At 43.3% G+C, this 24,122-nt stretch overlaps 4 protein-coding genes across 4 annotated transcripts in view; 3 read left to right on the top strand and 1 right to left on the bottom strand.

The window, feature by feature from the left end:
* Window positions 1–439: 439 nt before the first annotated feature.
* The window catches only part of LOC122544520 (high affinity immunoglobulin gamma Fc receptor I-like), a 223,148-nt gene continuing 199,465 nt past the window's right edge, over window positions 440–24,122 (top strand). The window contains exons 1-2 of the transcript XR_006310358.1: window positions 440–464; window positions 19,000–19,082. The gene's annotated coding sequence lies outside the window, so the exon portion shown is untranslated. The remainder of the gene's footprint in view (window positions 465–18,999; window positions 19,083–24,122) is intronic.
* Window positions 13,100–13,979, top strand: LOC122544595 (late histone H2B.L4-like). Its single transcript, XM_043683914.1, has one exon. The coding sequence runs from the start codon at window positions 13,114–13,116 to the stop codon at window positions 13,492–13,494; it is 381 nt and encodes a 126-aa protein (XP_043539849.1). The 5' UTR covers window positions 13,100–13,113; the 3' UTR covers window positions 13,495–13,979.
* LOC122544553 (histone H2A-like) lies at window positions 14,483–15,265 on the top strand. Its single transcript, XM_043683868.1, has one exon. The coding sequence runs from the start codon at window positions 14,507–14,509 to the stop codon at window positions 14,894–14,896; it is 390 nt and encodes a 129-aa protein (XP_043539803.1). The 5' UTR covers window positions 14,483–14,506; the 3' UTR covers window positions 14,897–15,265.
* Window positions 16,356–16,675, bottom strand: LOC122544620 (histone H4-like). Its single transcript, XM_043683941.1, has one exon. It carries the CDS (start codon window positions 16,666–16,668, stop codon window positions 16,357–16,359), a length of 312 nt encoding a protein of 103 aa, XP_043539876.1. The 5' UTR covers window positions 16,669–16,675; the 3' UTR covers window position 16,356.

Genomic DNA, 24,122 nt, shown 5'->3' with positions numbered 1-24,122 from the left:
TCTTCAACTCCGTGCAATTGAGAATGAGTTGCATCAACCCCAAGCAGAGAAAACACTCACGGTCAGGTTCCAGTGGATTGTGTAACTTGACAACAAATGTAATCACAATTTCAAATGGATGAGTTTTTTTCACACAGTGATAAATTCTGTGTTAATTCAGAATTCAAAGGAAACTGAGTGACAGACAGAGCGGGGAAATGGCTTTGATCATCCAGCTCCTTCTCCAGCTCACTCCCGCCCCAGCTGTATCTGGGACTGAACCTTTTCTCCCCAAAGCTGACTGTTCCTAACGAGAGGCCCTCCCCCAGAGCTGCCATTGAGGGGCATTTACTCAGTGAGTGCAAGAGGTTTGTTTGAAACAGATCAGCGCCCAGGGAAGCGAGGAACAGCTGGCTCCTTCCAGCAGCACATCGGGATGGAAGCCTGGGACACAGAGGGGGCTCCGAGACCGGGATTGATTCGGGGTGAGTTCAGGGAGAACCGGGGGCTGTTTGTAAGAGGCAGAGCGGAGCAGGAACTGGTCCCGGAACTTGGAGTGAGCGGGCTGGGGGGAAGAGAGAGGCCTTTCTCGGGCTGTGTGTGGGCCTGCTGAGGGAGGCAGAGCGGGAAGAAGCTGCTCTGGGGCATTCTTGTGGTTTACAATCCTCTAAACTTGTTGAGATGTCATTGTTTCCCACTGTTTGTTGAGATTGTGCAGTCAATAGCGGAATCGCAGACCGACTGTAGGAATGGGATACTCCTGTAAAAGGAGTGTGTCTTGGAAAAAAAAGACATAGCATCTTGCTTTCTCTCTCCAACAGGTAGTGTATTGGGAGTTGGATATTCAACTGTTTCAGCTTTCCGGTGGTGAGTCGTCCCATTCATGGAGCTGTGTAGTTTTTGCTCAGTTTCTCCATCTCACTCAATTGGTATCGAATCATATGAAAAACAAACACAATCTCCAGACAAAGAGCAGCTCAGTGCAGCAATGGAATCCGATCCGTGGTTCTGTTTTAAGTTGCTGGCTTATCCTAACGAATATGCAATGAATGTGACATTGATCAATATTGCCAGACTCGCTTCACGTTGATTAATAGGTGGTGTCTCTCTATCTCCCTCCAGACAAATACCTGAGGGACTAAGACACTGTAATACTTCCTCGGTTCAAAGGGAAGTGTGACCAGCTGCCTCGAGCAAACAGCAGGATGTAGCCCATTGACGTTTACAGCTGAAAATGTGTTGCTGGAAAAGCGCAGCAGGTCAGGCAGCAGGATTCCAAGAAACAGGAAAATCGATGTTTCGGGCATAAGCCCTTCTTCAGGAATGAGGAAAGTGTGTCCAGCAGACATTTACACACCAGTTTTGAAGATAGATAAACTGAATCCTCATCCAAAATAGACACTCAGGAACAGCATTAAAATCTGCATTTAATAAGAACATTTTCAAAGTTACAATGAAGATAAACAAATAGATCATACTGTTACATAGTTTGAACAACCATCCGTGAGGTAGCTGCTAAGTACAGAGATGGAGGGAAACTGTGCTCATCAACAGTTTCTCTCTCTCCATTCTCAGTGCACATCACCCCATTTCCAATAAGTGTTATTAATCACAGTCTTCGCGTCATTGAGATGTACAGCATGGAAACAGACGCTTCGTCCATGTCGATCAGATATCCTAACCAATCTAGTCCCATTTCCCAGCACATGGCCCATATCCCTCTAAACCCTTCCTGTTCACATACCCATTCAGGTGCCTTTTAAATATTGTACCAGCCTCCACCACTTATCCATGCTGCTCATGATTTTATGAACCTCTATAAAGGTCCTTCTCCAGGGAAAACAGCTCCAGCCTATTCAGCTTAATTACAGTGTGGAAACAGGTCCTTCAGCCCAACAAGTCCACACTGACCCGCCAAAGCGCAACCCACCCAGACCCATTCTCCTACATTTTATCCCTTCTAACACTACGGGCAATTTTAGCTTGGCCAATTCACCTAACCTGCACATTTTTGGACTGTGGGAGGAAACCCACGCAGGCACAGGGAGAATGTGCAAACTCCACACAGTCAGTCGCCTGAGGCAGGAATTGAACCCAGGTCTCTGGCACTGTGAGGCAGCCCATTCTACCGCTAACTCAAATCCTCCAACCCAGATGAAGCACATTTACATGGAGTTTATCTGTGACTGAGGACAGCATCAATCTTTTACTGAATAGTCATCACTGACAGAGATGACAATTAAATAATGTGATTTCCACACAAAGTCTCACTCCTAAATGACCTCCTAGTGGTAGATCACCTCCCTCTATAATCCACTGGCCATACAACTTCATATACTTCTGCCCATTTCTCATCAGCCTGAATATGTGATGGTCTCCATTTCCTCATTACGACATCATTTTTAAGATATAATACACAGGGATATATTCAGATTCTTTTTCTGTGTTGGCCTTTTGGTACAATTGCTTTAAATTTTCATCTTTCTGCTGTAACTTGCTTAATTTATCTCAGCTATGTCTTCCCAGTTTGTTTCAACTATCTGATCAAACACGGTCTCTGCTAATTTCACTTCAACTTTCTTATCTGTACTCTTTGATCTCTCCTGTTTCAACTGGTGACTTTGTTTCAACTGGTGACACAATCAGGAAAAATCCCAGGATATATGTCCAGCAATAATTCAGTTGCCTGAGTTTCCATTGGCTTTTCAACAACAGTAGGCAGCATTCCTACCAGTGAATCAACAATATCATTAGCAAGGACAAATTGTATTCCCGGAGCTGACAGTTTATCCAATACTCCTACCACAACTTCTCCACTCTTCACTGGACACTCTAACCTCACTTCTCACAATTAAGCATTTCTTGTGTCAACATGAATTCCCGTTACTAGTACCTTTTCTGGCAGTAGTCCTTCAGAGGTACATATCTCCTCATCTTTCAGCATCACAGATTGAGAGGATATTTGAATCTCCTAATATTGTAACCACTGTACCTGATCGTCCTGGCCTATGTGAGTAAACTTTACCTTCAGAGGTGGATGGTTTAAGAAGATCTGGCACCTCCAACCAGCTTGTACATTCTGGTGCAGCTTTCGAGCCTCCATTGTACTTTCAGTTACTGCCACAACAAAATTCACTGGCTTATCCTGTTTCCTACATCTGGTTTCCCAGTGTTTTTCCTAACCCACCAACACTGTGATTTCGCGTAGCCTACTTTATTGCAGGGAAAACACCAGAGCTTTTTAATTTCCCTTTCCCCTTCAAGGGTTTCCTTTTTTACCCTGTGATAAGTCATCCTTCCGACCTTCACTGTGATCCAGCATTTCCTTTCCATGTGAGGATTTCTCTTATCCTCAACTTCTACCTCTCATGGATTGAAATTGGTTTGAGAAGCCAAACTTTGATCAACTCATAACCATCAGCCATTTCAGCTGCCGATCTTGCTGTTTTAACTCTCTGTTCTTCCACATGAGTTCTCATTACTTCAGGAAGTGACTTTTTGAACTCCTGTTGAAATGCCAATTTCCAAAGTTCAAACTCCCTCTCTTACTTCCTTTCCTTTCTCTCCTTTTTTCTCTCTCTCTTCGCGCTCTCTTCTGCATTTAATCATAATTCAAAAGATTTCATTTCTGTTGCCCTTTTCTTGTCTTTTGCCTCTAACTCAAGTTGCTGCATTTTTCATTGAATGTTAGCCATCTCTAAAGATTCTGATGGTGTTTCCAACAAATGTAAATGCTGAGCTACTGCTGTAATTATCTCTCCTTTCCTCATGGAAGGACACAGACCCAATCCCAGATTGTCTGTTATTTCCAGCAGCTTACCTTTTGTAAATGGCCCAAAATCACTTCGTCCACCTGCAGAAAACTCTTGATGACTGAAAGAGCCATTGCTCTCCTAAGCATAGTTTAAACCAACTGAATTCAAAACCCGGAACAAAGGACCGTAACGTCTACCACTCACTTCCTTCAAGTCCAACAACCCGAATCCCAAATCAGAACTACAGAACAAATCCTGCAAAGAGCCCCCTAACTGGTATGGACCAGGCTAGACCCCTTCAAAACATTTCAAGTAGCCCGGACCCTAACTTTGCAAGTTGTTTTAAACAGGTATAACTCAAGTTATTCCAGGAGTGATGTAACTGGTCAAACCACATACTTTTAAACAAAACAGAACTGATTTACAAGATTATCAAATGAAACACAAACAAATGCTCCTATGCCTTAAAAGAGAACAGGATATTAAATAACTTTACCTATCTGAAAACCCTACAGATTATACCAACTTAATGATGCTGTTCCCAATACTTGCAATAATCCCCACAAACACCCTTTGGCACAAAAAGATAAAATCAAACACAGGGTCTTACAGGAGAGATGTCAGAGAGAGAGAGAATACAAGCATGGATCTGCTTCTTTGGGTTCAGCAGCTTTTTCAACTGCCTGACTGCTTTCAGTCAATAGCCAGACAGCCAAAAACCACATCAAACCAGAGAAAAGCTGAGCTGGGAAAACTGGGACATTCCCCTTTCATTGTACGAGTGTTCTTTTTAAAAATGTGGAAGCCTTTTGCCTCAGGCATTACCTGTTAGCTATAATTGAAATGTTCCTAAAACCCATTAAGTCATACTTTTCGGAGCTGGTGTCTTTTACAGGCTTGTTAAAGGAGCAGCATCATCACAGCAGACTGGTTCAAAAAGTAAAAGCTGTGGGATACATGGTAATGTGTTGAATTGGATGCAAAGTTGGCTTAGTAACAGGAAACAAATGGTAATGGTTGATGGCTGTTCTTGTGAATGGAAAGTTGTTTCAAGTGGTGCTCTGCATGGCTCAGTGTTGGGATCTCTGCTGTTTGTTTTATACATTAAGGATTTGGTCTTGAATGTGGTGGGCAGATTTGTGAAATTTGCAGATGACACAAAGATTGGCCATTTAGTGGATAGTGTGGAGGATAGCTGTAAGCTCTAAAATTATTACAGATGGTTTGGTGGAGTGGGCAGGAAGGTGGTAGATGGAGTTCAGCTCTGATAAGTGTGAGGGAATGCATTTTGCGAAATCAAACAGCAAATGGGAATAGACAATAAATGGGAATATACTGAGGGGGCAGGGTAAGTGAGAGATCTTGGTGTGCAAGTGCATGGCTCCCTAAAGGTAGATGGGGTTGTAAAGAAGGCACATGGAATGCTCTCCTTCACGGGCAGAGGGATGAAATACAAAAGTAGGGGTATAACAATGAAACCATATAAGGCACTGGTGAGGCTATAGCTGGAGTATTGCGTGCGGTCGGGTCACCACATCACAGGAAAGACATCATTGCTCTGGAGAGAATGCAGAGGAGATTTACTGGAATGTTGCCAGGGCTGGTGAATTGTCGCTATCGGGAGAGATTGGGGTTATATTCTTTGGAACAGAGGTTCCATGATTAAGGAATATTAAATTGTAGATGTTAAACAGTGAGCTACTAAAGAATGAGTAGAACTCCGAATGCTCATGCTTCCAAATAAACCTGTTGAACTATAACCTGGTGTTGTGTGATTTTTCACAAAATAGTGAGAGGGAGTGATTCGAGTACACAGGAGGAACCTGTTTCTTTTGGCAGAGAGTTCAAACACCAGGGATCATTGATTCAAAGAAGTTGGTGTAGGATTACATGATATGTGAGGAAAATGTTTTTTATGCATAGAGTGGTGGGTATCTGGAATTCGCTGCCTGATTTGGTGATGCAGGCAGAGACCCTAAATTCTTTGAAACAAAAATCCCTGGAACTGCACCTCAAGTTCCGTTAACTGCAAGGCTAGGGGCTGCGGCAAGATGATGGGATGAGAAAGGACCTCTGGGGGTCTTTGGGTTGGCATAGACAAGATGGGCTGAATAGCCCCCTCTGTGCTGTATTATTCTTATGATTCAATAGTTATCAATTGGACCCTGCAAGTCTTTGCAGTGTGAATATGCAAATATATTGACCATATAATGAATCTTACGGTTTGATAACTATACCCACATATTCTCCAAGCAGGAACTGACAGGTATAGATCAATAACTAAACTCACATATCCACATACCCATTTGCATCGGGTAGGCCCCATTTGTGGAGCTGTATGGGTGTTGTTTAGTTTCTGGTTCTCATTCCTTTGGGCTTAGAATTTTAAGAAAAAATGGACAAGTAAGAGCTCAGGACAGGAGTGGAATCAGACCCATGGTTCTGTTTAAATTGCTGGCTTTAAATAAAAAAACCTTAATGATGAGGAACTGAATGTTACATTGATGTTGCAAATCACAGCTGATGTTGATTTACAGGAGGTATCTCTTCTGTCTTCCTCCAGGCAAGTACTCAAAGGAGCAAGATAATGTAATATTCCCATGGTACAGAGCCAGGTGTGACCAGCTGCTTCGAACAAACAGCAGTATGTTACTGCTGTCAGAGCGAAGAACATCCTTTCCACAGTCACAGAGTGGATTGAGTCAGACTTACATTGAGCTCCATTCCCAGAGAGATATGTTCAAAACAAGAGTCAAACACCAACAAGGAAATAGAAGTTTATATTTTTTAATCTATATTCTAAATGCATCCTACCCAGTTTCAATCAACTTGAATTAATCCTCATCCAAAATATACACTGCATTATAATCTGAACATCGAACAGTGCAGGACAGGAAAGGGTCCTTCAACCCACGATGTTGTGCCGAACATGCCGCCAAAATGCAAGTAATCTCTTCTGCCTGGCCTTGGTCCATAACCCTCCATTTCTTACATATTCATTTGATACCTTTCAATACCCTTATTGTATCTGCCTCCATCTCCACCCCTGGCAGTGCGTTCCACTGCTACCACTCTCTTTGTTTAAGAATAAAACTGCCCCTATGTCTCATAGAATCATAGAGGTGTACAGCATGGAAACAGACCCTTTGCTCCAACCTGTCCATGCCGACCAGATATCCCAACCCAATCTAGTCCCATCTGCCAGCACCCGGCTCATATCCCTCCAAACCCTTCCTATTCATATACCCTTCCAAACGCCTCTTAAATGTTGCAATTGTACCAGCCTCCATTTCCTGTGGCAGCTCATTCCATACCTGTACCACCCTCTGTGTGAAAAAGTTGTCCCTTATGTCTCTTTTAAACCTTTTCCTCTTAAGTATACTCTTACTTCCTTTATACTCTTCTCAGGATTCACTTAATCTGTCCTCTGCTTCCTGACATATGCTTCCTTCTTTTTCTTAACCAAACCCTCAATTTCTTTAGTCATCCAGCATTCACTGTACCTTCCAGCCTTTCCTTTCACCCTGACAGGGATATACTTTCTCTGGATTCTTGTTGTCTCATTTCTGAAGGCTTCCCATTTTCCAGCCATCCCTTTACCTGCCTCCAATCAGCTTTCGAAAGTTCTTGTCTAATACTGTCAAAATTGGCCTTTCTCCAATTTAGAACTTCAACTTTTAGATCTGGTCGATCCTTTTCCATCATTATTTTAAATCTAACAGAATTATGGTCGCTGGCCGCAAAGTGCTCCCCACTCACCTCAGTCACCTGCCCTGCCTTATTTCCAAAGAGTAGGTCAAGTTTTTCACCTTCTCTAGTAGGTACATCCACATACTGAATCAGAAGATTTTCTTGTACGCACTTAACAAATTGCTATCCATCTAAAGCCTTAATACTATGGCAGACCAGTCTATGTTTGGAAAATTAAAATCTCCTATCATAACCACCCTATTATTCTAACAGATAGCTGAGATCTCCATACAAGTTTCTTTCTCCATTTCTCTCTGCCTGTGAGGGGGTCTATAATACAATCCCAATAAGGTGATTATCCCTCTCTTATTTCTCAGTTCCACCCAAATAAGTTCTCTGGATGTATTTCCAGGAATATCCTCCCTCAGCACAGCTGTAATGCTATCCCTTATCATAAATGCCACTCCCCCTCCTCTCTTGCCTCCCTTTCTACCTCCCTGTAGCATTTGTATCGTGGAACATTAAGCTGCTGGTCCTGCCCATCCCTGAGCCATGTTTCTGTAATTGCTATGATATCCCAGTCCCATGTTCCTAACCATGCCCTGTGTTCATCTGCCTTCCCTGTTAGGCCCCTTGCTTTGAAGTAAATACACTTTAATTCATTAGTCCAACCTTGTCCCTGCTTGCCCTGACTGTTTGACTCGCTTTTGTTCTCAACTGTACCAGTCTCAGACTGATCTCTTTCCTCATTACTTCCGTGGTTCCCACCCCCATTCCACCCCCCCCGCCTCACCCCTCCACCTTACTAGTTTAAATCCTCCCGAGTGGCTCGAGGAAATTTCCCTGCCAGTATATTAGTCCCCTTCCAATTTAGGTGCAATCCGTCCTTCTTGTACAGGTCGCTTCTACCCCAAAAGACATTCCAGTGATCCAAAAATGTGAATCATTCGCCATACACCAGCTCCTCAGCCATGCATTCATCTTATCTATCCTCCTCTTCCTGCCCTCATTAGCTTGTAGCACAGGGAGTAAACTCCTTTTTAAATTTCTGCCTAACTCTCTGTAATCTCCCTTCAGAATCTCAACATTTTCCCTTCCTATATCATTGGTTCCATTGTGGACAATGACCTCTTACTGTCCCCTTTTCCCTCGTGAGAACATTCTGCACACTCTCTAAGACATTCTTGATCCTGGCACCAGGGAACTAACACACCATTCTGCTTTATCGCTGCTGGCCACAGAAACGTCTGTCTGTACCTCGGACTACAGAATCCCCTCACACAATTGATCTCTTGGAAGCCGATGTACCCTTCGTTGCATTAGAGCCAGAAAATTGGATTCTCAGGGGAACATAGCATGAACAGCCATCACCCCCTACGCTTTCCAATACCTGTCCAGAGGAAAATCAAATATTGACATGAAAAGATACACATTCAGACAGGTATTTAGATTTAATTACAGTGTGGAAACAGGCCCTTCGGCCCAACAAGTCCACACCGACCCCGCCGAAGCGAAACCCACCCATACCCCTACATTTACCCCTTACCTAACACTATGGGCAATTTAGTATGGCCAATTCACCTGACCCTGCACATCTTTGGACTGTGGGAGGAAACCGGAGCACCCGGAGGAAACCCACGCAGACACGGGGAGAACGTGCAAACTCCACACAGTCAGTCGCCTGAGGCGGGAATTGAACCCGGGTCTCTGGCGCTGTGAGGCAGCAGTGCTAACCACTGTGCCACCATGCCGCCCACTGTGCCACCATGCCGCCCACCGTACCCAGAGGTTATTGGACACAGAATGAGAAAGCTCTCGTAAAGTGGTCTAGTTATAATCATGTGAACAATAAATTCAAAATACAGATGCAGAACATAACTTACAGTCATAAACTATACCATTGAATAAAAGTTGTGGAAATTATCCAATGTGCTTTACACCGTTGAGACAGACAATGATAGAAAAAGTCTCACTTTCATTTACAGTACATAGAATTTCTCCAGTGCAGAGAGAGGTCATTTGGCCCATCTCCCTGCAACAACTCTCCAAAGCGGATCCCACCCAGATGTAGACCCCACCCTATCCCCATAACTCCACGTTTACCATAATTGACGCAATCCTTTAATACTACAAGACAATGTACCACGGCTAATCCAGCAAACCTGCACATGTTTGGACCATAGAAAGGAACTAGAGCACTCAGAGGAAACCCATGCAGACACGGGCAGAACATGCAAACTGCACACAGATAATGAACCAAGGCTGGAATTGAATCTGTGTCCTTGGCACCACTGTGCCACCATGCCACCCTGACATGGATGGCAATAGATGAAACCTTATTCATGTTGAGCAACAGAGATTTGAAGTAAATAGAGCTCCTGCAGTTTCTGCAAGTGTCATGTTAAACAGAGACAAATATATAAGTACACTCACTTATTCACAGAGCACAAACTGACAGGTACAGATACTTTCAGGTACAGATGCAGTCATCCATTCATATAGTTGAAGCTGTCAGGGATAGACTGATGATTGCACAAACACATTCGCATTGCAGAAACTGTCAGGTACAGACTGAAATCTGCACTCAAACATTCACATTGCAGAAACTGACAAGTACATTTCAATAACACACCCACATTCCCAGAGCAAAATCTCACAGGTAAATATTGATTACTACAGTTTTACATTCAACTAGACCCTAATGGGGCAGATTGATAACTAAAATCACATTGACATTGCGCAAACTGACAGGTAGAGACTGGTAATGACACTCTCATATTCACAGAGCAGAATCTGACAGGGGCAAATAGATAATTGGACCGTCATCTTCACATCACAGAAACTGACCGGGAGAGATAGATAACTGGACAGTCATATTCAAATTACAGAAACTGATGGACAGATCAATAACTACACTTCCATATTCACAGATCAGAAACTGACAGGTCCAAATGCATAGGCAAAGGTGAGGACTGCAGATGCTTGAGATTAGAGTCGGGAGTGTGGTGCTGGAAAAGCACAGCAGGTCAGGAAGCATTCGAGGAGCAGGAGAATCGACGTTTTGGTTAAAAGCCCTTCATCAGTACAGATGGACAACTACACCAATACATTTACATCGAAGAAACTGACAGGGAAAGATTGATAACTACACTCATGCATTCCTGTCACTGAAAGCAACAGCTACGTTTCAATATGTACCCCCACATGTTCACTTAGCTGAAGATAGCAGGTAGACATTGATAACTATGTTCACATTTTAACAATACCAAAACTGACATGGACGATTACTTAAACTATCACATTTACAGACCAGAAACTGTCATATACACACAGTAGAAACCAACAGGTATAGGGTGGTAACTTCATTCAAGTATGCACATAGCAGAATCTTATTGGGAGAGGGTGATACTTGTACTCACATATTCACATAGCAGAAGCTTAGAGCTGCAGATTGATACATAGGCTCTCATCGTAAGTATGAAATGGTTGGGTATATTCTCATTGGAGTTTTGTATGACCTTTAGAGCAAAAAGAAATCTGACGGGAGTTGACAGAGTTGATGCTGGGAGGATGGCACTGCTCATGAAAGAATCCAAAGAAGACACAGTTTTGAACAGGAAGCCTTCTGTTCCACAGAGAGAAGTTAGGGTTGGGTTATCAGCTTAATTCATGCTAATGCACCCATATATCTTTTTTTGATACATAAGGGAGTTTTTGGTTATGGGCACTAAACATCAAAATGAGATGAAGACCATAACTAAAGCCTTTGTGATCTGTTCTCATGACAGAGTACATGCAGACAGATAGAAATGTCACAGAATTCTCATGCTTCTTATGGTCTTCTGCTTTGAGATATTTAAAGTGACACAAGATTGAAAGAAATCAATAACTACAGCATATACACTGTATCTGCATGTCAGGATTGGGAGGCATCATTCACCATGCACTTTATCTGTAACTTACTGTGTGCTCACAGATCATATACTGGTTGATTCAGTTATAGGTTACCCTGACGTATCAGGGATGGAGTTAAAAAAAATGAACCATCCATTTCATCAGAAACTTTGAGATGTTGAGATATTTGCTCTCTGTCATGCCAGTGATTGACTGAAACTGAGTAAATACAAGATTAGAAACAACAAACTGGCAGTTACAGAATGAAATACTGAGTCACTTGCAAAGCAAAAAAAATGGTTAAGATATAATGCAACTATTGATTAGCTCGAAACTGGCATAAACAATGTAATATCAGCAGTGACATTGTTACTGACAATATCTGCAATGTACAAAGTATTATCCTTTATCAAAATGCTGCAGTTATAAATACAAATTCAGCTTCAATTTGCAGAAGCTGATATTCATAGGGTGGAGGATAGTGAGCCCTACCTGAGTCTGTCCAAAGTGGTACCTGGTACTTTCAGAATTGACACCGACAGAGTAAAGCTCAATTTGCAGAAGCTGATATTCATAGGGTATGGGAGTGGAGGATAGTGAGCCCTACCTGAGTCTGTCCAAAGTGGTACCTGGTACTTTCAGAATTGACACCGACAGAGTAAAGCAACAAGGTACACTTCAGAAGGTTTGAGTTACAGTCCAGTAATGTACTGACATGTTAAGACTGTGAAATAGTGTTTACAAAAATACACCCCAGAAACAGAAGGGCACAGATTGGAGTCGAGAGTGTGGTGCTGGAAAAGCACAGCATGTCAGGCAGCATCCGAGGAGCAGGAGAATCGATGTTTCAAGCATAAGCCCTTCATCTTGACGTTTTAGGCATAAGCCCAGCATCTGCAATCCTCAATTTCTCCTGGGGGCACAGATTGGAGGAATATTTCTAAGTGGCTGGCAAATAGTGTAACGTTTTACCGCATACATCAGTATTTGATGGTTACAGAATAAAAGCTGTCTTGAAGTAACACTAATTGACTATTACACAGAGGACCAGAGCCTCGACTGGACAGATACAAAGTTAAAGTGACACATATATATATAACATGCTAACAGTTGCTGGTTAACAGTTATTCGCATATGACTGAGAAATGTTATAAATCCCGACATGAAACTGCAAGACGTCCAAATGAAAAGTGCAGCAAAGTGGTTCAGTTACACTGCAGGTACTTGCAAACCACACAGTTATCGATAGGTCTCTGGGCCCACAGTTATCCGTCAAGGTATCAGAAATATATTGCATCAACCCCAAGTGTAGAAAACACTCATAGTCAGGTTTCAGTGGTTTGTGTAACTTGACAACAAATGTAATCACAATTTCGAATGGATGAGAGCTTTTTTCACACAGTGACAAGTTCTGTGTTAATTCCAGCCTATACAGAGGAACAGAACAGACATTCGGAGCTAGAAACACATCATCACAACAACGAGCAAAAGGAAACCGAGCCAATACTACAGTCACTTTCTGTGTCACAGACACAAAACAAATCTCCCTCAGTCAGACTGACAGGAACAGAATCACCAACCACTTCACATTTCGTTGCAGATTCTGACAGATCCACATTGGATCCCACACTAACCAATCAGAGAGACTCAATGTTGGGGAATGATTCTGTGTAAACTACCCAATCAGAAACCAGGCTTTCCCCATCCCTCATTAGCATTGATGACGTCGTCAGTCTATGAAGAGCGAGGTCCGAGCCCGCTTTCCCTTATTCTGTGTCTGAGAGTGAGTGGCGCTATGGCTGATGAGAAGAAAGCACAGCAAGCCTCCAAGAAGGGCGCGAAGAAAATCATCAAGAAGGCGCCAGCGAAGGGCGGTAAGAAGAGAAGGCGGTCCAGGAAAGAAAGTTACGCCATATACATCTACAAAGTGATGAAGCAGGTTCACCCCGACACCGGCATCTCCTCCAAGGCCATGAGCATCATGAACTCGTTCGTCAGCGATATTTTCGAGCGCATCGCGGGGGAGGCTTCCCGCCTGGCCCATTACAACAAGCGCAGCACCATCAGCTCCCGGGAGATCCAGACCGCCGTGCGGCTGCTGCTGCCCGGGGAGCTGGCCAAGCACGCCGTGTCGGAGGGTACAAAGGCGGTGACCAAGTACACCAGCTCCAAGTGAAGGACCGCATTGCACTGAAACATACACATCCACAACCCAAAGGCTCTTCTAAGAGCCACCCACAATTTCCCTGAGACAGCTGAACCATTTCTTTAAGGGCTGTTTGTTTTAGTTTACATATGATTCTTGATAAGGCATTTTAACTTCTTGTGCTACATTTTTTTGTGTTAATAAGTACTTTGCAAATTATTCGGGAGTGTGGTGGAGAGCAGATCAGGCGCCAGTGAGTCATTTTGCATCTTGCTTGTTCACCCCTGGCAGACAAATGCCCACGTCTTTCCGTCCCACGATTAATGCATTTTACTTTCTGATTTACTTTACATTTCCAATACGCGGGTTTGATCCGATTTTTCGCAATGCAAAATAAAACTTCCTGAGAGACTTTCAAAGCGAACCGAAGGAACACCAACACAGCTACCGGGCTGAAACGTGGAGCTTTTGCTGAATCTGATCGAAAGCGATGAAGGACAGCTTTAAAATATCGTCTTAAAAACGCGTTCGCGCTCGATGCTGAGCCGGAAGAATGTTGTGTGCTGGTTTATGAGCATATCTCATAAAAGACGTTGCCGATTGCAGTGTTCGGCCTGTTTTGTTTCAGCTTCTCAACGTTTAGAAAATAACCACTATCAAGACCAGAAATGTGGCAAATGTGGGAGAGTAAGACCGTGTGAAGTACACATTTGTAAACTAAAAGTAAATTATCATGTATATTAATGTTTTTTTGAACTTCCTCAGTTTTTTGTACTTCATTTTTGAGGTAAAACATACTTTGTTTGGAATTTGGAGGGTTTTTCAAACTGGAAAGAAAGCAGTTGATGATTTGGCGCCTGTCGTGCCGCCGCCCTCCTCTCCGGATTGGGGAATGAAGCAGATTTGATTGGGAATTGAAACAACATTAGGAGATGCTGACCAATCAGAAACGGCCGCCCCACCATTCCTCCCGAAGGTATAAGAGACAGCAATGTGGGCGGAGTGCAGCATTCTCTCTGAAAGTGGTGGTGGGATTGTGATCATGTCTGGAAGAGGAAAGGGCGGTGGGAAAGCTCGCTCCAAGGCGAAGTCTCGGTCGTCCCGGGCTGGCCTGCAGTTCCCGGTGGGCCGTGTTCACAGGCTCCTGAGAAAGGGTAACTATGCTGAGCGTGTGGGTGCCGGAGCGCCGGTCTATCTGGCTGCGGTGCTGGAGTATCTGACGGCTGAAATCCTGGAGCTGGCCGGCAACGCGGCCCGGGACAACAAGAAGACCCGCATCATCCCCAGGCACCTGCAGCTGGCCGTGCGCAACGACGAGGAGCTCAACAAGCTGCTGGGAGGGGTGACCATCGCTCAGGGCGGGGTGCTGCCTAATATCCAGGCCGTGCTGCTGCCCAAGAAAACTACCGCTGCTGGATCTGCTAAAAAGTGAAGAAAGTATTCTTGAATCTGACAAGCCAAAGGCTCTTTTAAGAGCCACTCACAGCATCTGCGAAAGGAGTTGAACTCTGTCGGGGTGAATTACTTTACTTTTACTATGTAGAGCCCTGGCTGTTGTACCTGCCATCGCTAAATTTTTATTTCCATTTTACTGTATGTGGGAGCAGAGGAAGATTATATCATTGAATACGATTGTAAGAGTGTTTGGAACTACATTATTTGTCAGTACACGGTCACTTCCTGCGTGATCAATGTTCTATGAGTTTAGAATAATGTCACGGATGTTCCCGATCGAGTTTGGCTTCACATTTCCTTTAACTGCATCAATAAACTGAATCCTCCCACTGTTTCTGCAGCATGCACCTCTGCAATTTATTGTCTGCTCGGTTCATACCCACTCTTATTTTCGTTAACCTCTGGAGAGAGCGTGTTCAACAGCAGTCAGTCATTTTTCAGCCGTAAAAGGAGGGAATGCGGTAAAGTGAGATTGTGTGAAGTTTAGTTTCGTCATCGAAAAACCAATCAATGTGTACATGCATTCTCCTCTGTATAACCTCCTGCTCTTTTATACGTGATGGCTGGCATTTTCAAATTTGAAAATAAGCTGTTGATCTCTTGGCGCCATTTTTTCCCTTTCCCTCCTGCCTCCACCTCACCAAAAGCCATGCTATCGCAAAGGGAGTCAATGAGGAGATGGGTTTTTTCCAGAAATATCTAACCCAATACCAAAATTTGATGTGAAAATCACCCTTCCAATTACTATATTTCTGCAATCCCTGAATGAAAAGCTCATTAGTTGCAAATTCACTACTGCTGCCTTCCGTTTTTGTTTTTAAACTAACCTCCGATCGAAATACAGTATTAATGTCCCCCATCGCTTCCTGGTCTCTCTGGATGAGCAACCGAACCTGTACCCGCCGTGAATTAATCGAAAAACCGCCGATTGAAATTTGTAATCGCTGCCTGAACGCGCCCCATAACACATCCGCAGGCTCCCAGTGTTATGCTTGGGAAATATAAATACTGTAATATGTAACGTTAATGTCTGGGTTCCACAATAAATAAAATCAAATTATTATTCATGGCATGGACAGCCAAGTACACATTGATGGACAGGTATTCACGAAAAAAGAGGATCGAAGGGTGCGGAAGTTTGAGAAATATCAGCCAGAAATGGCAGAACAAGCTGGATGGACAGAATGGCCAAATGCTGCTGCTACATTTACAATTACAAGTTACGATGCTCTCTGCCGTACCTCAGAACACGGTATTAGTACATTTTTGGAAGCGAAATAATTTTAAAAGTCGCGATAAACGCGAAATAACCGGCTACAGTAATAATCCCATCATTGTGTACTGCCTTCCCCGTCCTCAGGTCTCCGCTCTCTATTGGAGGGTTTGGGTGGCTCTGAAAAGAGCCTTTGGGTTCACTGGAAAAGGGTCGCTTTATTCTCAGCCGCCGAATCCATAGAGAGTGCGGCCCTGGCGTTTCAGAGCGTACACCACATCCATGGCGGTGACCGTCTTGCGCTTGGCGTGCTCAGTGTAGGTGACCGCATCCCTGATCACATTCTCCAGGAAAACCTTCAGCACCCCGCGGGTCTCCTCGTAGATCAAGCCCGAGATGCGCTTGACCCCGCCACGGCGAGCCAGGCGCCGGATGGCTGGTTTGGTGATACCCTGGATGTTATCACGGAGCACTTTGCGGTGCCGCTTCGCCCCGCCTTTTGCCAGGCCTTTGCCTCCTTTACCTCTCCCAGACATCGCGCTTCTTCACTCCAATCGCTGCCGAATGAGAGCCGAGCTGCCGCCCCTTCCCTTTTTATACAGTCCGACCCGACCTGACTGAGAAAGGGCTGACAGAGAGTGAGGGGCGGGTCCGGAGAGGAAACTGAGTGACAGACAGAGCAGGGAAATGGCTTTGATCATCAAGCTGGGGAGCCTGGGACACAGAGGGGGCTCCGAGACCGGGAGTGATTCGGGGTGAGTTCAGGGAGAACCGGGGGCTGTTTGTAAGAGGCCGAGCGGAGCAGGAACTGGTCCCGGAACTTGGAGTGAGCGGGCTGGGGGGAAGAGAGAGGCCTTTCTCGGGCTGTGTGTGGCCTGCTGAGGGAGGCAGAGCGGGAAGAAGCTGCTGTGGGTCATTCTTGTGGTTTGCAATCCTCTGAACCCAGTTTTAATTTCATTCTGTTTCCCGCTCTTTCTGATGTTGTGTGGACCAACTGTAGGAATGTGATACTCTTGTAAAAGGACATACACGGGGGTCCTGGTAAAAAAAAAATGATGGTACAGTGGTTAGCACTGCTGCCTCACAGCGCCAAAGACCCGGGTTCAATTCCCGCTTTAGGTGATGGGGTAATGGGTCTGGGTGGGTTGCTCGTCGGAGGGTCGGTGTGGACTTGTTGGGCCGAAGGGCATGTTTCCACACTGTAAGTAATCTAATCAAATAGCGCTGTTTTTCCTCTTTCCAACAGTTAGTTGGGGAGTTGGATATTGAGCTCTGTAAGCATCCTGGTGGTTGAATATTCCCATTCATGGTGCTAGGCAGTTGTTGCTCAGTTTCTGGATCTCACTCAACTGATATCAAGTTAAAAATCGCACAACACCAGGTTTTAGTCCAACAGTTTTTTTTTTGGAAGCACTTGATGTGTAACTTTCTGCACCCCACTCCAACACCAACATCTCCAAATCAACTGGTATCGAATCACATGGAAAACAAACACAATCCCCAGACAAGGAGCAGCTCAGAGTAACAATGGAATCAGATCAGTGGTTCTGGTTAAGTTGTAGGCTTTAAATAAGAAAAACACACGCATTCTAATTAATATGCAATTAATGCGACAATTCAATATTGCCAGACTAGCCTCATGTTGATTTACAAGTAGTGTCCCTGTGTCTTCCTCCAGAAAAACACCTGAGGGACTAAGACACTGTAATACTTCCTCAGTTCAAAGCAAAGAGTGACCAGCTGCCTCTAACAAACAGAGGGTATGTAGCCCATTGACGTTTACACACCAGTGTTGACGGTAAACTGAATCCTCATTCAGGAATACCATTAAAATCTGCAGTTATTAACAGAATTTTCAAAGTTACAATGAAGATAGACAAATAGGCCACATTGTTGCATCGTTTCAACAACCATCAGTGAAGTACAGAGATGGAAGGAAACTGTGCTCACTGACAGGGCAAGAGTGACTGAAGAGTCGTCGAGTCATAGAGACAGAGAGCATGCAAACAGACCCTTCGGTCCAACTTGTCCATGCCGATCAGATATCGTAACCTAATCTGGTCCCATTTTCCAGCACTTTGCCCATCTCTCTCGAAACCCTTCCTATTCATATTGTTAAAGTATAGATTTAAGATGGCCCAGGGAATCCCTTGTGGACTCAGACCTATCAGCCTCTCTTGGTTCGTCCTTGAGATCGTACTCTTTGGCAGTCTGGAATAAAAACCTCTTACAAACAGTTTAGTTCAATGTTAGCTTTCCCCTTTATCTACCAATAGCACTGTTAGAACGTAACATTGACACCTAAAACCTTTAAAAGTAGGATATCAGCTCTTCCTTTAAGAGCCCTTGCAGGCTACTCCACTCTTCTGTCTCAAATAGGCTTCCTTTTTACAAAAAAACTGCATGTCCTTAATTAGACAGACAGTGGAAAGGCAATAATTTGTAAGGAAGAGAAGTTAATTAACAGGTCTGTGTGCACTTAGCTGATCACTCCTGTAGGCCCTTAGCCATCCATCAGGTGGAAAAAACAGATCCAGCTGAGTCAGGCGCCTGTTGGTGAGGTAAGTCACTGTCATAAAGAGGTATCAGTCCAAACTATGTGGGAGAGGTCATAACATAACGTAACCTTGCACAGCTTGCATTGTTTTACAAAATAGCATCTTAGTGAGGAGGGCAAGCTTTGACCATAAAATAACTTCCTGACAGATTGTGTCAGAATCTCTCCAATGATCGGTTTAGAATAATTTTTAAGCTCGGAGCAGACTCCTGCTTTTTATCTTAAACACAAAGTCATTCTGTACCTGAGGCTGAAAGGTTACATTTTAAACAATTCATTAGTTTCAAATTAAACATGCTTTTATTTCAAGGTTGTAATTCAAATTCAAAGAAGACAGAAGATCTGACGAATTAGAATTGACAGTGGGGCAGTCATGGAGTGTAAGAACACCATGTAAGTTAAAGCTTCATCAATATTACATTTCAGAGTTTGCATTTCAAAATCAGCGATGGCTACTCAAAATCACCATAAAGTCCCAAAATGCAAATAAATTCAAAACATTCATCTCTGTCTCTCTCTCTCTCTCTCTCTCTCTCTCTCTCTCACACACACACACACACACACACACACACACACACACACACACACACACACACACACACACAATAAGTATTCATTATAATTGATAGGACCTGACCGTTTATTACATGCTTCTGAGATGACACCGAGTTTCCAAGATCACGTTCAAACACTGTCATTAATTTCACAAGTTAACATCTGTCAATGTTATCAGTCTGTGTCCTTTTTACACAGATTCATTGATGTTAAGGCATATGTTCTTAATTGCTTTAGAGCATCCTGTTATCACTTGGTGAGAACAGATTTTTTTTTAAATCTTCTGGACATCCTAGGTTCCCCCTTTTGTGGCTTGATGCCTCCCTGCTTGTCCTGTTTATTTTCTTGTGTTCTATAATTCAATATTACATTTAGTCTAAGTATTTAAGGACAAGTTTTAAGGCTTTCTCATTATACCCATTCAGATGCCTTTTAAATGTTGTAGTTTTACCAGGCTCCACCACTTCTCCATGTGTCTTATGATTTTATAAACTTTTATAAGGTCACTGTCCAGGGAAAACAGTTCCAGCCTATTCAGCCTCTGCCAACAGCTCAAACTCTCCAACCGGGATGAAGTATATTTACATGGAGTTTATCTGTCGAGATTAGAGTGGTGCTGGAAAAGAACAGCAGTTCAGGCAGCATCCAAGGAACAGTCACATAAAGAGATGACAATTAAATAATGTGAATTTCAAACAGACAATCTATGCAGGTAGTTCATGCGCTACTCGCAGCATGTCCTTACTATAACCCACTGGCAATAGGACTTGATAAAATTCTGCCCATTTCTCATCTGCCTGAATGTGATATTCTCCATTTCCTCATTAAGACATCATTTTTAAGATAATAACAATCACGGACACATTTGGATTTGTTTTGTGTATGCCTTTTGATAGAATTGCTTTAAATTTTCATCTTTTTGCTGGAACTCAGTTAATTTACCTTAGCTAAAGATGTCTGTTTTGTTATCTATCTATTCCTGGTTTGTCTCAACTATCTGATCAAACAGGGTCGCTGCTCATTTCCCTTCAACTTCCTTATCTGTACTCTTTGATCTTTCCTGTTTCAACTGGTGACTCTGTGACCTCGCTACCACACAGATATGTATCCAGCAATTGTTCAGTTGTCCATTACTCCTACTATGACTTCTCCCCTCTTCACGGGACACTCTAACCTCACTTCTTACAACTCCAGCATTTCTTATTTCAATGTGAATTCCCATTACTCGTACCTTTTCTGGCAATAGTCCTTCAGAGATACATATATCCTCATCTTTTAGCATCACAGATTGAGAGGATCGTTGTATCTCTTAATATTGTTACCTCTTCACCTGTTGCTCCTGGCCTATACGAGTAAACTTTACCTTCACGGTGTATGGTTTAAGAAGATCTGGCACTTCCTCCATAAACAACCTCCGACCAGCTTGTACATTCTGGTGCAGCTTTCTAGTCTCCACAGTGCTCTCTGTTACCACTCCAACAAAATTCACTGGCTTATCCTGTTTTCCTACATCTGGCTTCTCAGTGCCTTTCCTAACCTGCTAATACTGATCCCATGTGGCCTACTTTATTGAAAACACCGGAGCTTTTTCACTTCTCTTTCCCCTTCAAGGGTTTCCTTTTCACCCTGTGGTAAATTATCCTTATGATCTTCACCGAGATCTACTTTTTCCTTTCCATGTGAGAATTTCTCTTATCCACAATTATTATCCCTCGTGGATTGAAATTGATTTTGGCAGCCCAATTTTGATTTATTGATCAACTCAATCAGCAGCCATTTCTGATGCCAGTCTTGATGTTTTAACTCTCTGCTCTTACACGTGAGTTCTCATTACTTCTGGAAGTGAATTTTTGAACTCCTGTCTAAGTGCCAATTTCCGAAGTTCAAACTCCTTCTTTCTTCCTTTCCTCTCGCTCCTTATCTCTCTCTTCTCCCTTTTCTGCTTTTAATCATAATTCAAACCGTTTTGTTTCTGTTGCCCTTTCCTTGACTTTTGCATCTAGCTCAAGTTGTTTCATTATCAATTGAATGTTAGCCTTCTCTAAAGATTATGATGGCATTTCCGGCAAATTTAAGTGTTGAGCAATTACTGTAATTATCGCTCTTTTCCTCGTGGGTGGAGGCAGGTCAAGCTCCAGCTTGTCTGCTAATTCCAGCAGCTTGGCATTAAGCACTTTTTTCAAAAATCTGAAGTTACTTCTTCCACCCCCAGAAAATACTTGATGACTCAAAGAGCCGTTGCTATCCCAAACACTGTTTCCTGATGAAGGGCTGATGGCCAAAACATTGATTCTCCTACTTCTCAGATGCTGCCTGGCCTGCTGTGCTTTTCCAGTACCACACTTGCATCTCTGATCTCCAGAATCTGCAGTCCTCACTTTCTCCAAGTGCTGTTTAAACCAATTGAATTCAATACTCGGAACAAAAGACGCTAATACCTATCCTTCACTGCCTTTGAGACCAACAACCCGAATCCCAAATCAGAACTACAGAATAAGTTCTGCAAACAGTTCCCAATCTATATTGGAAAAGGCCAGACCCCCTCCAAATATTTCACGAAAGTAACCAGGACCCTAACTTTGCTAGTTGTTTTAAGTGGGTGTAACAAAGATATTCCAGGAGGGATGCAGCTGGTCAAACTAGTAGTTTTAAAGAAAACAGTTTGATTTACAAATTTACCGAATGATACACAAACAAAAGAGAACAGAATACTAAATAATTTTAAAATCTGAAAACCCAACAGATGATACCAACTTAATGATGGTGTTCCCAACATTTCATACAATCCCCATAAATACCCCTTGGTACAAAGGTAAAATCAAACACAGGGTTTTACAGCAGAGATGTCAGAGAGAGAGTACTATCATGGATCTGCTTCTTTCGGTTCAGCAGCTTTTTCAATTGCCTGACTGCTTTCAGTCAATAGCCAGTCGGCTAAAGACCAAATCAAACCAGAGATAACCTGAGCTGGGAAACTGGGACACTCTCCTTTCATTGAACAAGTGTTATTTTTAAAAATGTGGGAGCCTTTTGTCTGAGGCATTACATGTTAGTTCTAATCAAAATGGCCTTCAAACCCATCAACTTTGACGTTTCGGAGCCTGTGTCGTTTACAAGCTTGTTAAAGGAGCAGCAGCATCACAGCAGACTAGTTGAAGAAGTAAAAGCCCATGGGTTACAGGGTAATGTGTTGAATTGGATCCAAAATTGGCTAGTCACAGGAAAGAAAGATGATGTGTACAAGATGATTAGGGGGTTAGATAGGGTTGACAGTGTGAACCTTTTCCCACGTATGGAGTCGGGTATTACAAGGGGGCATAGCTTTAAATTAAGTGGGGGTAGATATAGGACTGAAGTTAGGGGTAGGTTCTTCACTCAGCGAGTCGTAAGTTCATGGAATGCCCTGCCAGTAGCAGTGGTGGACTCTCCCTCTTTATGGGCATTTAAGCGGGCATTGGATAGGTATATGGAGGATAGTGGGTTAATATAGGTTAGGTGGGCTTGGATCGGCGCAACATCGAGGGCCAAAGGGCCTGTACTGTGCTGTATTCTTCTATCTTCTATGTTCTATAATGGTCAATGGTGGCCATTGTGAATGGAAAGCTAATTGAAGTGGAGCTCTGCATGGCTCAGTGTTGGGACCTGAGCTGTTTGTTTTATCCATTAATGATTTGGAGTTGAATATGGTGGGCAAATTTGTGAAATTTGCAGACAACACAAAAATTGGCCGTGTAGTGGATTATGTGGAGGATAGCTGTAAGCTCCAAAACTATACAAATGGTTTGGTGGAGTGGGCAGGAAAGTGACAGATGGAGTTCAGCTCTGATAAGTATGAGGGAACACATTTTGGGAAGTCAGACAATAAATGGAAATCGACAATAAATGGGAATATACTGAGAGGGGCAGGTGAAGTGAGTGTGTAGATGAACAGGTCCCTAAAGATAGATGGGATTGTAAAGAAGGCACATGGAATGCTCTCCCTCATTGACAGAGGGGTGAATACAAAAATAGGGAAATAACAATGAAACTGTATGAGGCACTGGTGGCTACAACAGGAGTATTGTGTGCAGTCGGGTCACCACATTACAGGAAGGACGTAATTGCTGTGGAGAGAGTGCAGAGGAGATTTACTAGAATGTTGCCAGAATTGTAGCTATCAGGAGAGATTGGAGAGGTTGTGGTTGTATTCCTTGTAACAAAGGTGCCACAATTAAGGAATACAGGGTGACCCATGTTTCACAGGTCCGGTTATTGCGGTTTACCGTGGTCCAAGTGTATAAAAGGAAATATTCCAGAACGAGGGACCAGCAGGCTGCCGGGAAGGCAAATTTCCTATTTAAATTAATGGTTTTGCACCTTATCTGCGTTTTTGTGTTTCCGCTGCAGGTCCTGGAACATGTCCCACACGGGTACAGGTGGGGTGGGTCTACAGTACTAAATATGAAGGAGCAGTGCTCTGAAAACTTGCCATATAAACCTGTTGAATCATAACGATGTTGTGTGACTTTTAACTAGCTCGTGAGAGGGAGACATTAGACAGGAGGAACCTGTTTACTTTGACAGAGAGTTCAAAAACCAGGGATCACAAATTCAAGCTAAGTGGATGTAGGCTTAGATGATATGAGGAAAAATGTTTTTTTATAATGTAGAGAGTGGTGGGTATCTGGAATTTGCTGCCTGATTTGGTGGTGCAGGCAGAGATCTTATATTTTTTTAAACAAAAATTCCCTGGAATTGCACCTCAAGTATTGTAAACAGCAAAGTTACGGGCTGTGGCAGGATGGTGGGATGAGAAAGGGCACCTGGGTGTGTTGGCGTTGGCATGGAAAAGGTGGCCTGAATGGCCCCCCCTCCCCGATGCTGTATTATTTTTATGAT

The sequence above is a fragment of the Chiloscyllium plagiosum genome, chromosome 50 (genome assembly GCF_004010195.1).
Source record: "Chiloscyllium plagiosum isolate BGI_BamShark_2017 chromosome 50, ASM401019v2, whole genome shotgun sequence".
NCBI classification, from domain to species: Eukaryota; Metazoa; Chordata; class Chondrichthyes; order Orectolobiformes; family Hemiscylliidae; genus Chiloscyllium; species Chiloscyllium plagiosum.
The sequence above is the reverse complement of the archived record's forward strand: the minus strand, read 5'-3'. Positions and strand labels throughout refer to the sequence as shown.